Genomic DNA, 16,604 nt, shown 5'->3' on the forward strand with positions numbered 1-16,604 from the left:
AGCATGGGTGCTACTTTTTCATTTTTTTCATAGCATGGAAATGCACTTATGGTGCACACAGAAATGTTATCAGTATGTTACTGTAGGTTTACCTCTTGTCCTTTTGTAGATTCACAGGTGACCTCATGAATTTGTAATAAAATGAGCATAGACATTCAGCACTGTGGAGAACAGCACTGTAATTTAAAGGGCAGTCTGTGTCATTCTACACTGTAGGTTCAGGGTGACGTGATGACGAGTCATTTTTGTCATACTTTAGCCTTTTTGATGGCTGCCTGAACGCGTTGCGCGGCAGACAGGAGAGCGACTCAGTCGGCTAGCAGGAGTTTTAGCTCGACATCTGAGGCCAGAACACCAGGCTTCAATTCACCTCACCCGGCGGCACACAATGTCACCAAGCTTCCCTGCCTAATCCCTCCGGAGGACACAATATCCACGATCGTCTCCAGCAGCACACGAGCCCGGAAGCCTCAGCTCAAGATGGCGGAATGACGTGAGCTCCGATAAGAAGTCTCCCCCGGGCCGCCGCTGCCTCCTTGGAGTTTCTATAATCACCTCTACCATCGACGTGTCTCTAGCTCACCCTGGAACTTTGGAAGGTGGGTGCCTCATGGAAAGTGCCCCGATGCCATCACCTGCACCCTGCGCTGCCTGACTTCAAAATGGCGGATGCCAGCCATGTACGATAGAGGCACACGCAAGCATGCTCTCCTAAGATGACGGCACGTCCCTAACTGCGCATCCTTTACCACGATCCCGCCGGCTGCACTCATCTGCCTGCCTGTTAACAGCCTGGACAGCCTGCCACAGCTGCTTACTCTCAGCCTCTTCAAGTATATGGGGGCGGCTTCGCAGCGGTTAGAACTCGTCGGCTGACACCCCATGCGGCCCTTTCAAGATGGCGGCAGGTTGCGGACCACATCTCTTTCTACACATTGGCTAAACTCAGCGACACCAGCAGTCTGCCGAACAGTGTTTCTCCTCTCATCCAACCCAGGTTGAGCCATAGTTCATCAACATAGGTGGTGGTTACCTCACTCCTACCCACTTCATATGCCCTCAATGGATGGAGGTCCTTAGCAGCTGACTCAGCAGGACGTCTCAGAGCTCATTTTCCATCCTTCATACCTACCATCAAGGGGCGGGTACGACTTACAAAACCTACCCAGTAACCAGTGCTACCAGTGTCCTTAACTCAGCTTTGTTCTTGAAATACGCCACATAGACGCCTTTGAGCCTGGTGCCCTTGGGCTCTTAGGCCATTGACTGCCCGACCTCGGCATTTCTGCCATAGTCACTCAGCAAGACCTACGCTTAGCCTGGGAAGCGGCCTCGTGCAATACTCTCAACCCAGCACTTCCACAACCTAACTAGCCTCACGAGGACCAAGCTGCAAGTCTACCCGTCAGCAAAGGGTGCTATTCTCACTGCAAACCACTGGATCCGGCTCATCTTAACACTCAACAACTCAGCTCAAGTGTAAGATTCCCGCAAGATCTCACACTTTCCTCACCATGGCAGATAGGGAAAGCAGAACCAACAATAAGAAAGTGCGCCCAGAACCGTCGCTATCAGAATCACCAATCAAAGCCAGAGCGGACCTGTCAAGCACTATGTACATGATCTTGTAAAAACTCGCAGAGGTCCATGACCTAGCCAAGTCGACCAAATGCAACACGGACACTATGCAACTTGAACTCACAGCGATCCGTGCGGACATGAGCTCTATGAACAAAAGCATCAGCGAAGCAGAGCAGCGCATAAGTGACGTGGAGGACAGAACCATTCAATCCTCTAAGATCATACAGCATCTCCAAACCACGACTGATGCCCTCATAAAACAAAACGCCAAACTGGAAGACCGCAATAGGAGAGGGAACATACGCATCTTTGGCGTTCCAGAGAACTCTGAGAAGGACGCAGGCTCGTGTGTTGCCTTCTTCGAAGCATGGATACCGATGATCACTGGGATTACCTTCCAACATGGCCTGGAACTCGACAGAGCCCATAGAATTACCACCTTTAATACCCAAAGAAGTAAAGGCCCTTGTCCTTTGATCTGGAATCCTCTAAGATATCAACATGTGGAAGCCATCCTATAATTTGCCAGGAAGAACCATCAGGTCAAGTGGAAAGGTCAACACATAATATTTACCCAAGACTACTCCAAAGAAACAGTTGAAAAGAGGAAAGGTTTCCTTCTTCTGAGAGACAAGCCAAGGGAGAAAGGTATCCAATTCTCGTTTGCAGGTCCCTCGAAATTCAAGATCATTGAGAACGGCAGATCTCGAGAAACATCTAGAAGGCTCTCCATCACATGACAAGAACCTATCCAGCAGTTCCTCAAACAAGAGGAAAACGGAGATCCAGGACTCCGCTGTTGCTTGACCCGTTGATGAACTTTGTACTGGTATTGTTGATAGCTTTGGGTTTTCCTAATATTGGTTCATGTTACCATTTAGTACTAGTAATACAACAACAGACCCAGTCCAAAGGCGTCAAGGCATATCAGTGACTCTAACGATGGGGCAGTCAAAATATCCTGCTACCAATCCCTCTCTTATACAATTTATAAGGAGATGATGCACTGTACTCTGCCCACGTTAAAAGACAAACCTGTTCTCCCCGACAGTACCACAGAACAACAAATATTGTGACCCAAAAGAGTTGGTCGCAAAAATCCACACACTAGTGTTGGACTGAATTCTTACTGGAAAAAATGTGCGAGAAACAAGTGACTCCTCACGGAAACACCACCAACGGGGTAACTGGTATGTAATTTCCAGACAAGCCCCTGTCTCATCATCGGTAGTCACTTGCTTCTCAAAGAAAATAAGAAGAAAGGAAAGACGTGTCCAAAACAAATAACAAAAATTGTGACAAACAGTGGAAAGCAGAAGTCTCTGCTAGTGACAAACACAAACATAAACAAGTGCCTAAACACACAGCACACAGTTCCCTTAACCAACTTTATTCATAGGGAGGTGATTATATGCTGTTTGTGTTAAAAAGGCTGGTAGCTAGTCATGCGTACCATTACCTAATGCCAGTGCCGACATGTTTCACTGCTATAACAACTTAAGCAGTTTCATCAGGGCTGCACTCATATGCTGCCACTCCACTTTTGGACACTAGCAGTGAAACATGTCGGCACTGGCATTAGGTAATGGTACGCATGACTAGCTACCAGCCTTTTTAACACAAACAGCATATAATCACCTCCCTATGAATAACGTTGGTTAAGGGAACTGTGTGCTGTGTTTTTAGGCACTTGTTTATGTTTGTGTTTGGCACTAGCAGAGACTTCTGCTTTCCACTGTTTGTCACAATTTTGTTATTTGTTTTGGACACGTCTTTCCTTTCTTCCTATTTTCTTTGAGAAGCAAGTGACTACCGATGATGAGACAGGGGCTTGTCTGGAAATTACATACCAGTTACCCCGTTGGTGGTGTTTCCGTGAGGAGTCACTTGTTTCTCGCACATTTTTTCCAGTAAGAATTCATCCAACACTAGTGTGTGGATTTTTGCGACCAACTCTTTTGGGTCACAATATTTGTTGTTCTGTGGTACTGTCGGGGAGAACAGGTTTGTCTTTTAACGTGGGCGGAGTACAGTGCACCATCTCCTTATAAATTGTATAAGAGAGGGATTGGTAGCAGGATATTTTGACTGCCCCATCGTTAGAGTCACTGATATTCCTTGACGCCTTTGGACTGGGTCTGTTGTTGTATTACAAGTTTTGAGTGGAGGGCGACCCTTTCCTTATTCCCTCTTAGCTCCTATTGAGTGTCTGTCTGACCATTTAGTCCTACCCAAAGCCTCATCTTGGTTCCCACCGTCATTGTTTATGCCTCATGGTTTGCTGTACGTGTCCTGTGACCTGGTAGCATTCATGACATATTAACGCATAGTTCAATCTCCACTCAAGTTTGACCTTTAGATATCTGGTTAAAGGCTTTTCTTTTGTGTTTATACCCCTCCTCTGTTTTCGCCTTACTCATTTGTAAGTGAATGTTGCTTAAGGCTTAACCCCGCCATTAGTGTCTGTTACCATTGCCTCGAAGTTGAAACTCTATTTTTACTTAGATTACTCCTGTAGTTTTAATATGCATTCTATCACTCCTGTACTGCCTCTAGACGGTACTGCCGTCCCAGCTCCTACGTTAGATTTTTCGGAAGGGGAGGGGGGAGGGACAGGGGGGAGGGTAGTGGGAGGGGGGGTTGAGGGGAGAGTTGTGGGTCTGTGCGTACTTATTTCAATGGTTGCTCTCCTTATGTTTCTTTATTGCTCCCTTTTTTTTGTTCCTGCTTCTTTTTCATTGCAGATACTTCCTTTCACCCTTCTACACCTTATACATTGCGTAGGGTACTTAGGCTTCACCTAGACTTCACACTACCAAGGCGGCCTCATCCTCAGCGACCCAACCCGGCTAGATGACCCTGACCAAGTCATTGGTTGATAACCCTAATATCATTTCCCTTAACGTCAAAGGCCTCAACCATCCAGTGAAACGAAGAAAGGTCTTTGACTACCTTCTAAAGTCCGAGAGAGACATTATTTTACTTCAAGAAACCAAACTCTCAGAGAAAGATCTGGCTTTCTTAAATCTTAGCTGGGCTTCACACATCCTATGCTCCACGGCTAACTACAAAAAAAGAGGAGTGATCACTCTAATCTCAAGAAAAGCAAACATTTCCGTCACCTCACATTCTCACGACACAGAAGGTAGAGTAGTAATTGCACATCTGTTGAGAAGGGAAGACTTGATACGTGTGGTAAATATATACGGCCCTAACTCTGATGATCCAGACTTCTGGGACTCTGTCACAACCTCTATGGAATCCATACCACAAGATGAGCTTCTAATTGTTGGTGGCGACTTCCACCTCCCGCTAGACCCTGTCATAGACAATCCAAATGCACCTATCAACCATCCCGCTCTCACGATGCGCTCAAACGCATGTGCTCCAAATATCATCTCAAAGACTCCTGGCGCCTCCAAAACCCTGATGGGAGAGATTTCACCTTTTATTCTGCGCTGCACAACTCTTACTCTAGAATCGACTATATCCTAATTTCCAGCTCCTTCACCCACCTTATAGATGAAACGGACATTGCACTCAAATTGGTCTCTGACCACTCTTGCATACCACTAAACTTGCTGGTTCTCGCTCTATACTCCCACCAAAACGCTGGCGCTTCAACGAAGAAATTCTTTCTGACCCTGAGAATAAACGTTCGATTGAGGAAGCGATCAGAGAATATATCAAACTAAACGATTACCCAGGTTCAAACACTGGAGTGGTTTGGGACGCTCTCAAGGCCACAATCAGAGGTGTTGCGGAACTAGAAAACCTCGAAAACCATATTAAAGCTTTAGAAATCGCCCACTCTGCTAATTTAAATAGTAACCACCTCCTAGACCAACTCACTAAAAAGAAATACGAATACAACACGATTGTGAGCAGGCCGCTGGTGTTTGGATTAATAAATTTAAAGCACTGAAGCTGTGTGATGGTAACAAAGCGGGGAAACTACTCGCCTCATACCTCAAACATAGACAAAAACAATTCACCATACCTGCGATTAAGGGCTCCGCTAACAACACTCACACCAAACACGACAAAATATTGGCATCCTTTCAGGCCTTTTATGAAGACCTCTACAAAAACAAATTAACTTGCGATTCGGAGGCCTGCACTAAATACTTAGACTCCCTGAACCTCCCTAAACTCTCTGAAAAATAGTGCTCCTCACTAGGTTCCCCCCTCACTGCCAAAGAGATCGCTGCCGCTATCAAATCCCTCAAGAGCAACAAAGCCCCGGGACCCGACGGCTTCTCGGCAGGCTTCTACAAGGCATTTGACACACAGCTTAACCCCATACTATTGAAACTCTTCAACTCAATTGCCTCCACAGGAAGTGTATCTGACACAATGAGTGAAGCTACCATTATTGTCATTTCCAAGGATGGTAAAGATCCCGAGATCCCCTCTTAACAAAATATTACCGCCTCATCTCGCTCATAAATCTGGACTGCAAAATCTACGCAAAAATTCTAGCCACTAAACTCAACGCCATTCTCCCTAAACTAATCAGCAACTCTCAGGTTGGCTTCCTTAAGGACCGTATGTCCAACGACAAGCGAGGCTCCTATGCAATGTCCTGGAAAAAGCCCAAATCACCCCGCTCCATCTGTTGCCATCACCCTCGAGGCGGAAAAAGCGTTTAATAGGGTGTCTTGGTCTTTCTTAAAACATTGCATGACAGCTTTAATCTGGGGTTTCCCTTCATCGACATGGTAATGACCTTATACTTCGCTCCCTCCGCTAGGATCGCCATCAATAGAATCCTCTTGGATTCATTCAAACTAGAACAGGGTGCACAACAGGGATGCCCCCTATCTCCAGCATTATTCCTTCTGGCCCTTGAACCTCTAATAACTGATATCAAACTAAATGAAGCTATTACGGGAGTGATCTTTGGAGACTCACAGGTGAAATTGGCGGCTTACGCTGACGATATCCTGGTGGTCACAGAAAAATCACGACACTCATGTCCACGATAGAGGAATAATCTACGCACTCTGGTTATAAATTAAACAGAGATAAATCAGAGGTTAAACCCCTAATATCTATGGAACCAAGGATATGCTGGGTGACTCGGGCTTATCATGGCAGACCAACTTCATTAAATACTTTGGCATTGAATTTGCCGCCACCCTAATTGAAACACTTCACCGCAAAGAGTCCCTCACGTTAGACAAAATTAAATCACAACTCGACGGCTGGTCCCCCCGCTTTCTCACCTGTTGGGGAAGAATTGAGGTCATTAAAATGATGATCTCTCCCCTAGTTAATTATCTTATTTCTATGCACCCTTCACCCTCTCCCGGGACTTTCACCACAAACTTGATGCCCTACTGAACAAAATCCTGTGGAAGGGTAAGAGGGCGAGGATTAGTCTGAATAAGCTCCACCTTGATAGGTCCCTGGGTGGAATCAATCTAGCAGACTTCAAATCATACCAGACCACCTTCCTCACTAAGTAAGTAAGGCTCATATTGGCTCTCACCCCCTTTAGAATACTCTCCTGTCTGGCTAACCATAGAGAAAGCTCTCATCAAAAATCTCACCCCAGCGGCCGCAATAACTGCTAATCCTACTACTGCCTCCTGCTCACATTCCATCTTCTGAAACAAAAAAACAGCACTCCTAAAAATTGACAAGTCCCTAGACCATAGGATGAGACATTCGCACTGGGAATCACTTTGGTACAACAATACACTACTATACAAAGGGAAACCATTGCTCAATGAAACATGGATCAAAAAGGGCATATTCTTCCCTCACCAGCTCCTTGGTGTGAAGCACCCCCTCACCTTCAAGGAACTACAAACCAAATTTGACTTGGGCCCTCTGGAATTTTATAACTTTTTAAGTATCTAGGCAGCAACAACTAAGGCCAAGCTATCCTCTACACCCCCATCCCTACCAAGGTACCTTACTAATCTGAATAAACTGGGTCATCAGGTTTCCAGAATATACAAGTTACTACGCCCACAACACTCATCTCTCAACAAAAACCTTACACAGTTTGGGGTTTTACACTCCTCAGCACCTATTTCGGACTTGGATTGGTCCAAAACCAGGGAATCAACCACGAGACACAAAATTAGCCCTACACTTTCCCAGACAAAGTTTTGGCTTCTCCACGAAGCTTTTTGGACACCAGCACGCCTCTTCTCACATAAGTTAAGGGACGACGCGATCGGTTGGAATTGTAACGATAAGCATGGTGACCTAGAACACCTCTAAATACATTGCGACTGTGCTGTTCCCTTATGGGATCAAATATTTGCCTTCCTTTCCAAACTTTTCCTCATCTCACCCACCAGAGAGCTCTCCACCTTGGTATTCGGATTCCTTCGAGACCCTGCCCTTACGGACAACGACAAGGCCCTCCTATATTTACTCCTCACTGCCGCCGTAAAAATCGTTCTTAATAATTATAAAAACACTAGAAAAGCCTCCTTTACATGTTGGATGAACTGGATTGCATACTTGAGAGGTGCTGACAACATCTCCCTTCAAAACACCCACTGGCGCCCCCCTCACAGACAAATGTGGGCTACTCTTGACAACTTTTTCAGTGCCCATAAACCACCTTGAACCATACCCCCATCATGCTGCCTCTAGATACACACCCTTAATCGCAGCAGCTCCTTCATACACACCTATTTACTTAATCACTGTACCCAGTGCGCTACTTACTTTTTTACACACAGCAGGCGGCAGTTTCAGGTGCCCACTGGTAGCCTCAGTTCCTGTGGGATGTTACCCAAAACAGGCCTTTAGTCTGTAATGATCATATTTATTCCCCCCCCTCCTTTACTGTTCTTTATTTCTCTCACTACGAGTAAGTCGTCGCCAGAATTTTACTTTCATTTGCTTATGATATGTTACTTTATTCCTGTTTAATACAGTACCTATGTATATTTTGCTTTGAACAACCAATAAAAACTTTTGAAATCAAAAAATACTTGTCAAAATGAGTTACAGACTTATGGACTCAATAATTTATGGCAGGCAGTGAACAGTGTAGGAAGCTGGCTCTGTAAGTACTACACCCCAAAGTAAGGTATAGTGTGCACAGAATCCAGTGGAACCCCAAAGGTAAATGTAGATAGCACCTTACTCCCTATTTGTGGTAGTGTGGGCGAGTAGTAAGGCTTTATCAGAGGGCTGTGTTATGCATTTTTGCACACACTCAGGCAAGAAATTATTTCCACACTCAATGACTGAACTCTAACCAATTGTTTTGTATACAAATATTTCTTTGTTGTACTTTATTTTTAGAACCGGGCTAGACTTGGTGTAGGTAAGTACAATTAGTACTTTTCTGATAATGCAGTTGAATGTAGATACTGGTAGGTCAAATGTTCAGAAACAGTTGAAGTTACTTTTCAGTTACTTTGCAATTACTTTGTGATTACTTTTTAGATTACTTTTCAGATTACTTTTTCTACTTAGTGTGTTATGCATTGATATCACACTGGGACATTTCCTAAATGAAAGGTAAGTAAGTCAGTTTTTATAAACACACTGTTCCTTAAGTTCACATACAATTTCCAACTCCACACAACTTTTTCACAGAAAAGCAGTCAATGCAATCCTACGGGAGGAAATTAATTTATCGGATTAAAGTTAAGAACTTGTTTGTGGGAGTTGGGTTTCGGGGGTTAGAACCAGGGTTCCCCCAGGGTCAAAGAAGCACTCAAAGAACACCCTCAGTGGCACTAGGGCGGCTGGGTGCAGAGTGCTGAGGCCCAATGTTATCCAATGTGGAATAGGGGCCTCCGGTTGGTGGCTGCTCACGGGCATGCCACTTGGATGTGGGAGCAAAGCTCCTAGGGTTTAGCTCAGGGCAAAGAGGGATCCAAGTTAGCACACAAGGTGCACCCACAGCAGCACATGGGTGGCCGAGTGCTGGGTTGACTTCGGGAGCCCTGTTGGTTTCAATGGGGAAGCTCCGGTCAGAACAAACACTGCAGGCCTAGGCACGCAGATCTTCTGGAGGCGACCACTGGTTGGAGAGGTAAGTTGGGATGCCAGGACACTGTCGGTTGGACCACCCAATGCCGTGGGGTGTCGGGTGCAGGGGTTTCTTTTGGCGTCAGGTTTTCCTTACCGGCTCCGATCGGGGGGATCCTGCAGGAAGGGGATGCTGGTGTCGTCTGGAGACCTGAGGTAGATTAAGAATCACCAGATCCAAGGTCAGGATCGCAGGGGAGACCTCCTCGTGGTGTTGGGCCACTCAAACGTGGGCTGAGGACGTCAAGGGCCGAGTGGTTCAGACTTGTGGATTTGGCTGGAGACTGAGTCTGTTGGCTACCAAATCCAATACTTACGGTAGACGAAGACTTGTTGGGGAAGGCAGGGCATGTCCTCCATGTTCTGGGGGGCTGCAGGACACGCTGGGATTCCGCTGGAGCAGGTCGAGGTCATGACAGACCAGTTGGGCTGGGGTCAAGTCAGTTGGTGTCCTCCTCTTCTTCCTTAAGCACCGCTCTTCGGTCCTTCTTCTTCTGTCTTCTTGTCTGAGGAGGCAAGGTTCGGGGTTGCCCCTAAATACTAAATTTAGGGGTGCTTCAGGTAAGTACAGGTTGGGACCAATGGGTCCCTTCCTTGGGGTCGGTACACTCCCTATTATGCCACCCTCCAGTGGGAGGGGGGCATAAGCCTCACTCTGGTTGGCTTGGTCCCCCCATCTTCAAGATGGCAGGGACTGAGAGTTGTGCTTCGCCTCACTCCCCCAGCTGAGGGGTGGGGTTGGCAAAGGTGGGCACACCTCTCGTCCTAGCTTGGTTTTCCCTCCTATTCTCCTGCCCAAAGTGGGGATCCGAACTGGTGGGGGCCAGTTGCTGGGAGCAGCAAATGGCTGGGGTCAGCGCACAAAGGCAGCAAGCCTTTGAATCTTCCCCTTTGTGGGCCCTGCCCATCCTTTTGGAGGAGCCTTGGCACGTCTGCCCGGGATGCGCTTTGTTTCAGGACCCTGAGAGAGTGAGGTTCTCGACCCAGGGGTCCAGAAACATGTCTGCGGTGGCATCTGGCGAGCAGTAAGTCAGCTAGGACACTAGAGTCAGGGCCTCTTTCACAGGGCATCTCTAAGATGCCCTCTGAGTGCATTTTGCATTAAATCCCACACTGGCATCAGTGTGGGTATAATGTGCTGAGAAGTTTGATATCAATTTTCCCAGTTTTCAGTAAAGCCATTATGGTGCTCTGGAGTTCGTAATGAAAAACTCCCAGGCCATATACTCTTTATAGCTTTACTGCACTTACAGTGCCTAATAATGGACTTGGACACTGTAGGAGTACAGAGCTCATGCACCTGTACCCTCACCTGTGGTATAGTGCACACAGCTAGAGGGGTGGCTTACCTATGCCAGGGCAGTGGATTGTAGGCATGGTACACAGGGATGTATGCCATGTCGACTCTTCACTTTGCTGTGAACCAAAACACACCGCCTGCAATGGTAGGGTGTGTGTTAGTGTACAGGGCACCTAAGGGTGGCACAATAAGTGCTGCAGCCACCAGAGGCCTTCCCTGGTCACAGGGCCCTTGGTACCTAGGGTAACTTTTATAAGGGACTTACATGTGGCCAGAGAGTTGCCAATTGGCGTGCATCAGGACAGTTTATAGGAAAGATCATAGGCCCTGGGTACCTGGCTTGCAGGAACCCAGGGCACACGTAGTCAAAAGAGCATCAACATCAGGCAAAAAGTGGGGGGCACCCTTGCAAAAAGGGGCACTTTCCTACAGACAGCAAGTGCATCTACAACTAAACAAGCTGCAAAGCGGTTGTTACTGACAAAGTGCTATGACAGTCAGTTCCGCACTTGAGTCCTACAACGAGCACCACCAGAAATTGAACGATAAACAGGAGGGGAAAAAAGCGTTGGAAAGAATTCATGCTCCGGCGAAAAGAAACTGCTATGTATCCAAAAATATTGTTTCATCAAATTTTTTAGTTGGACTTTAAGCCTCTGTAAGATTATTTTGCCCCTCAATGTATATATATATTGAATATTTGTTTTTTACAACACATCTTTATTGATTTGTATCATGCAGTGCTTTACATCATAATAACGTTGCATGAAACAGTCATGAGAAATACAATAATAGGGGTTAGTCAGCTCCACCACCTTGTCCCATCCCTGTCGCCTCCCAGTTTCTTGATTGCATATTTGTAATTCCCAGGCCTCATTGACCGGGCTGTAAGGGATCCGTTATGCCACTGCCTTTTGCTCTGTTGTCCTCTTCCTTCCTAACAGCTCCAGGCATGTCCTTTAGACTTGATTTCAGTCTCTGAATTCCATTTTGTTTTCCCTTCAGTCACTCTACTGAGCAAGCGCAGCCGTAGGGCAGTAGCACCAACCAGCGTGTTTCGGCTTTTTTCAGTCCACAGCGGGTCATGCTTTTTAAGGTTTATTGGAAATGCGTGCTCTGATGTCAACATGTTGCCGCTCTTCAATCTGGTCTCCCATCTTGTTGTCCACTTATAGTCATTCTCCCTATGTGTTCCTCAGCTGTCCCCTTCTTTGTCTGAAATCTTCCTCTGGTTTTCGTTAAGGTCTCTTCCTCTGGTTTTCGTTGAGGTCTCTTCCTCTGGTTTTCGTTAAGGTCTCTTCCTCTGGTTTTCGTTGAGGTCTCTTCCTCTGGTTTTCGTTAAGGTCTCTTCCTCCATTTAATTGCACCCTCCTTTCTTCCTTTTGATTTCCAGGAGATGATATATCTTCCATTCAGCAAGAAATCTCCATGCTCAAGGACTGCAGGCACCCGAACATTGTGGCGTATTTTGGCAGCTATCTAAGGTACATGCTCCACTTCTTCTTTCCAAGTGTGTTGATATTTTGAGCTCCACTCCATGTCTCTACTTCTTTATGTCTTCTGCATTTGGGTTGTTGCTCCCAACTAATCTCTCCTATCTTCCTTATTTAAAGGATAAGGAGGTGTCCATACCTTTAATAGTACACGCTGCTTTAATCTTTTGGAAAATAGAAAATTGGGGAAAAAGTAAATGTGGATTTTTCTGTAATAAAGCCTGGTTACATTTAGTGACTTGTTTAGTAACTACTGCGCGCTTGTTTACTTACTGGCATACTAGTTGACGGTGTTGAGTTTACTAGCACAATAAATGCTGAATGAAGGTAAGATTATTCGAAAAATACTGATAAGACCTGTGGCGTGATAACTATTGCTGTCTTACGAATGGATGGGGCATGATGTTTGTACCATAACTGTCCATTGGGGCATATTTACTGGCATCGTAACCAGTGGGTTGGCTAATGCCAAACTAACTGTCAGGTAGAAGCATTATTGCTGGCACAAAAAAATGGGGGCATGGATACTCCAAAACAGCTGTAAGAGAAGTCATTTTTTACCATCTCCATTACTGTTGAAGGCATAATTAAAGGCACAGTATTTGTGGTGCTTCATGACTGTCACAAATGTATTTTGGGACAAGATAACTGTGAGGCTTTGTGATGGGTCCATATATACTAGCAAAATAACAGCCAGATAATGCATGACTTCTGTTTGACATTACTGAAAGCTTTCCAGCCATCCCTTTTTTTTGTTGATCTCAGTGAGATGTCATAAATGTCATGTTTATACCCACACCTAGGACCCAGGGTCCACCTGATCGTCCCACAAAGGTTGAAACTGGCGTGTGGTTGACCAATAGGCTCAGTGGTGCTGAAACCGATCTAAGGTTAGGTATGTTCCTGTTCAGAGATAATGTGGCCTACTTGTAGTTCAGGCTGGATTGTTCCTATTGGAGCTGGGGGACTGCTGATGATTGATCCCTGTCTGTAGTTGCACAGTTAGGAAAAAAACCTTTTAGACCAGAATGTTGCCCAAAATAATTATCTATGGCTCGGTGAACTCAAGCGTTTCGCCCACTCTTTTCCATAGTGAAACACGGAGGTGTGACTGGTATGTCTAGATGGGGGTTCCATATAGTTCACTGTGCCCAGGACTGAAGCTGAACCTCAATAATGAGGTACAGTACCCCTGAGGCTGATCTCTGGTTGTATGTGTTGGCAGTTTGGGTTGAACTTCTATTGGAACAGGGTCCTAGGTCATTTGTATTTGGTTGTTCCCGGTCTGCGCTGGCACAGTGATCCAAAAATGATGGATGGGAATGCAGCCCATCGGAATTACCAGTGGGTGAAATGAAATCAAACATTCCACCCATCACTTTTTTGTTTTCTGCGGAACTAAAGTACACATGGAGAAACCTGGTTAGTATAAAATGGACAGGAAGAAATGCGGATAGAAATGATTGTTAAAAAGGCTATTAAAACGAGAGGCCTAGAGTAAAATAGCTGTTCTAGGTCTGTTGAGACAAAGCTGATGTCCTATAACAGTCTCTCGAGGCTGTTATGAAAGATAACATGCTGTGTGTGCATGAACTAGGCTTACCCTTGTTTTTTCACCAGAGTGCAACAGCCATGGACCCTCACTATGCGCTTATTATCTGAACTTTTGCTTTGGACTTAATTAGCACGTCGGTTAACATATTCCCATAAAAAAAAAACCTATTTGTTGGAGGTTATAACTTCCAAGAGAGGTAATCCAAAGGTCAGTTGCATTGAAATGAGAGAATAACTGGTGCTAGTTTCCTATCTCTGTTTCCTCCCTTGAAGAGGCCACTTGAAAATGTTTCCTAGGCTTGTGTTTGGCCACTGTTCACTGCTTTGAAATGTGTTTGTGTGTATCATAGGATCTGAACACTTAGCTTCTCTATCAGATAGTCTGGGTTGTCATCGAGTGGCAGTGGTTTTTTAGGTCTCGCCTGTCGATGCGCATGCGCATCGAGCAAGGCGAGAGTATTGCGAGTTATCCACTCTTTATCCACACTGCAAGGAATCGTGGCGATTCCTTGCAGTGCCCGTGACTTTTAAGGTCAATGCGCATGCGCATTAAGCTTATGCGCATGCGCATTGACCTTAAAAGTCACGGGCGCGTGCATGTCCCCTCTCCGCCCCCTCCCCCGTTCCGCCCCCTCCCCTGTTCCGCCCCCTCCCCTTCCCGCCGTGTCGCATTTCTCCTCCCCCCTCCCCTCTCTTCCCTCCGGCTTGTTTACAATTGCTCTTTTTTCGTTGAAGCGCATGTTGGCTTTTTAACTTAATATTCCGTTATCGTGTTCGATCTGTAATTTAGCTCAAGACAGGCATCCGCGCGGTTTCGGAAAAACTGTAGCCAAAAACTTTAAGACGGCCCGCCACCACTGTTCCCCTTAACATTGCATCGCTGTATTTCTTAACAGTTCACCCATTTACTCACAGTTTTCCCAGTGCACCTAGATTCAGGCTGAGTTGGTGATCGCCACGGTTGCACGAGTTTCCTTACACCGCCATTCCTCTTACACAGACTTGGAAAGACCGAAAAATAAAATAATTAAAACAACATTTGCTGTTTTATTTGCGGATGACAAGGTTACTCGCCATTCCAATACTTTAGGCCCCCTCCCGCCGTGTCGCATTTCTCTTTCTCCTCCCCCTCCCCTCTCTTCCTTCCGTCGTGTCGCACCTCTCCCCTCTCCGCCCCCTCCCCGCTCCGCCCCCTCCCCCTCCCTCCGTGTCGCATTTCTCCTCTCCCTCTCCGCCCCCTCCCCTGCCCGCCGTGTTACGGTGAAAGGCTTGTTTTATAGTTGACAAAAGTTAATTTGTTGACACCAGCTGTCTTTTTCACCTCGCGATGAAATGTCACAAACGGGAATAGTCCTCAGTAAAGATACAAGCTCTACCTCCGCCTTGCCTCGCAGTTCCCCTTAACATTGCATCGCTGTATTTCTTAACAGTTCACCCATTTACTCACAGTTTTCCCAGTGCACCTAGATTCAGGCTGAGTTGGTGATCGCCACGGTTGCACGAGTTTCCTTACACCGCCATTCCTCTTACACAGACTTGGAAAGACCGGAAAATAAAATAATTAAAACAACATTTGCTGTTTTATTTGCGGATGACAAGGTTACTCGCCATTCCAATACTTTAGAAAAATAGCAACAGTTATTGTACTTACTGTTTTTTTTTTTATTGATTTTTTTTATTTTCATTACAATTATTGGGAGAGGTTTTGTGTACAGCTCCCATGTTTTCGCCTCGGGTACGCTCTGTGGTTCTGTGTCACGTGTCTTGAGAAGTCACTGCTTTAATGTTATATATATTTGAACGAGCTGGTAATGCGTCACCCGAAGATTTTTCTGATGTAACTGTGTTAAACCCTGCTCCTAGCCTTACTCGGCAGTAGTGTGAGCAGAAGCCTCTGGCATGTTGGTTAAAGAGGGAAAATGCACGCTTCTTTGTTCAGTGCAATCAGAGTGAAGCTCGCTGAGCTGCCTAAGATCCATTTCTTCCTTTCAGTGCAGGGTCGCCGTGTATCCCAGAGGTGGTGCAGGGCGAGGCGCCCTTGCAGCGAGTTGCTCCTGCGCCGATAGCAGGCTCTGGTGTTTGCGGTCTCCACGCTGGGCTCGCGCGGTTGCTAGGCCGTGTCAGATGACGCCTGCTCACATGACACCCGTTACAGAGAAGTGCGTGGCCAGCATTGGAGCACCCTTGCAGCCGGGGGCAGGGCAGGGCAGGGCAGCACAGCACGTCCAGGATAAACCTACCACAGCACAGCCCTCCTGGCAGGTCTTGTGACCGAGGGACTGACTGTATAATCCCACCCTCAACCCCTCACCCTCCCTCACCCTCACTCACCCTCAACCCCTCACCCTCACTCACCCTCAACCCCTCACCCTCAATCACTCACCCACACTCACCCCCACTCACCCTCACTCACACTCACCCACCCTCACCCTCACCCACCCTCACTCACCCTCACCCTCACTCACCCTCAACCCCTCACCCTCACTCACCCTCAACCCCTCACCCACCCTCAACCCCTCACCCTCACTCACCCTCAACCCCTCACCCTCAACCCCTCACTCACCCTCACTCACCCTCACCCTCAACCCCTCAGCCTCACCCTCACTCACCCTCACCCACCCTCACTCACCCTCACTCACCTTCACCCTCACTCACCCTCAACC

The 16,604-nt window shown here is 46.6% G+C and overlaps 1 protein-coding gene across 2 annotated transcripts in view; it reads left to right on the top strand.

Moving 5' to 3' along the window:
• MAP4K2 (mitogen-activated protein kinase kinase kinase kinase 2) overlaps nt 1-16,604 on the top strand; it is a 348,117-nt gene that overhangs the window by 128,159 nt on the left and 203,354 nt on the right. For both annotated transcript variants that reach the window (XM_086938087.1, XM_086938086.1), the window contains exon 3: nt 12,288-12,378. In XM_086938087.1, coding sequence (XP_086794213.1) covers nt 12,288-12,378 — 91 coding nt within the window. The remainder of the gene's footprint in view (nt 1-12,287; nt 12,379-16,604) is intronic.

This window comes from Lissotriton vulgaris, chromosome 9 (assembly GCF_964263255.1).
Source record: "Lissotriton vulgaris chromosome 9, aLisVul1.2, whole genome shotgun sequence".
NCBI lineage: Eukaryota > Metazoa > Chordata > Amphibia > Caudata > Salamandridae > Lissotriton > Lissotriton vulgaris.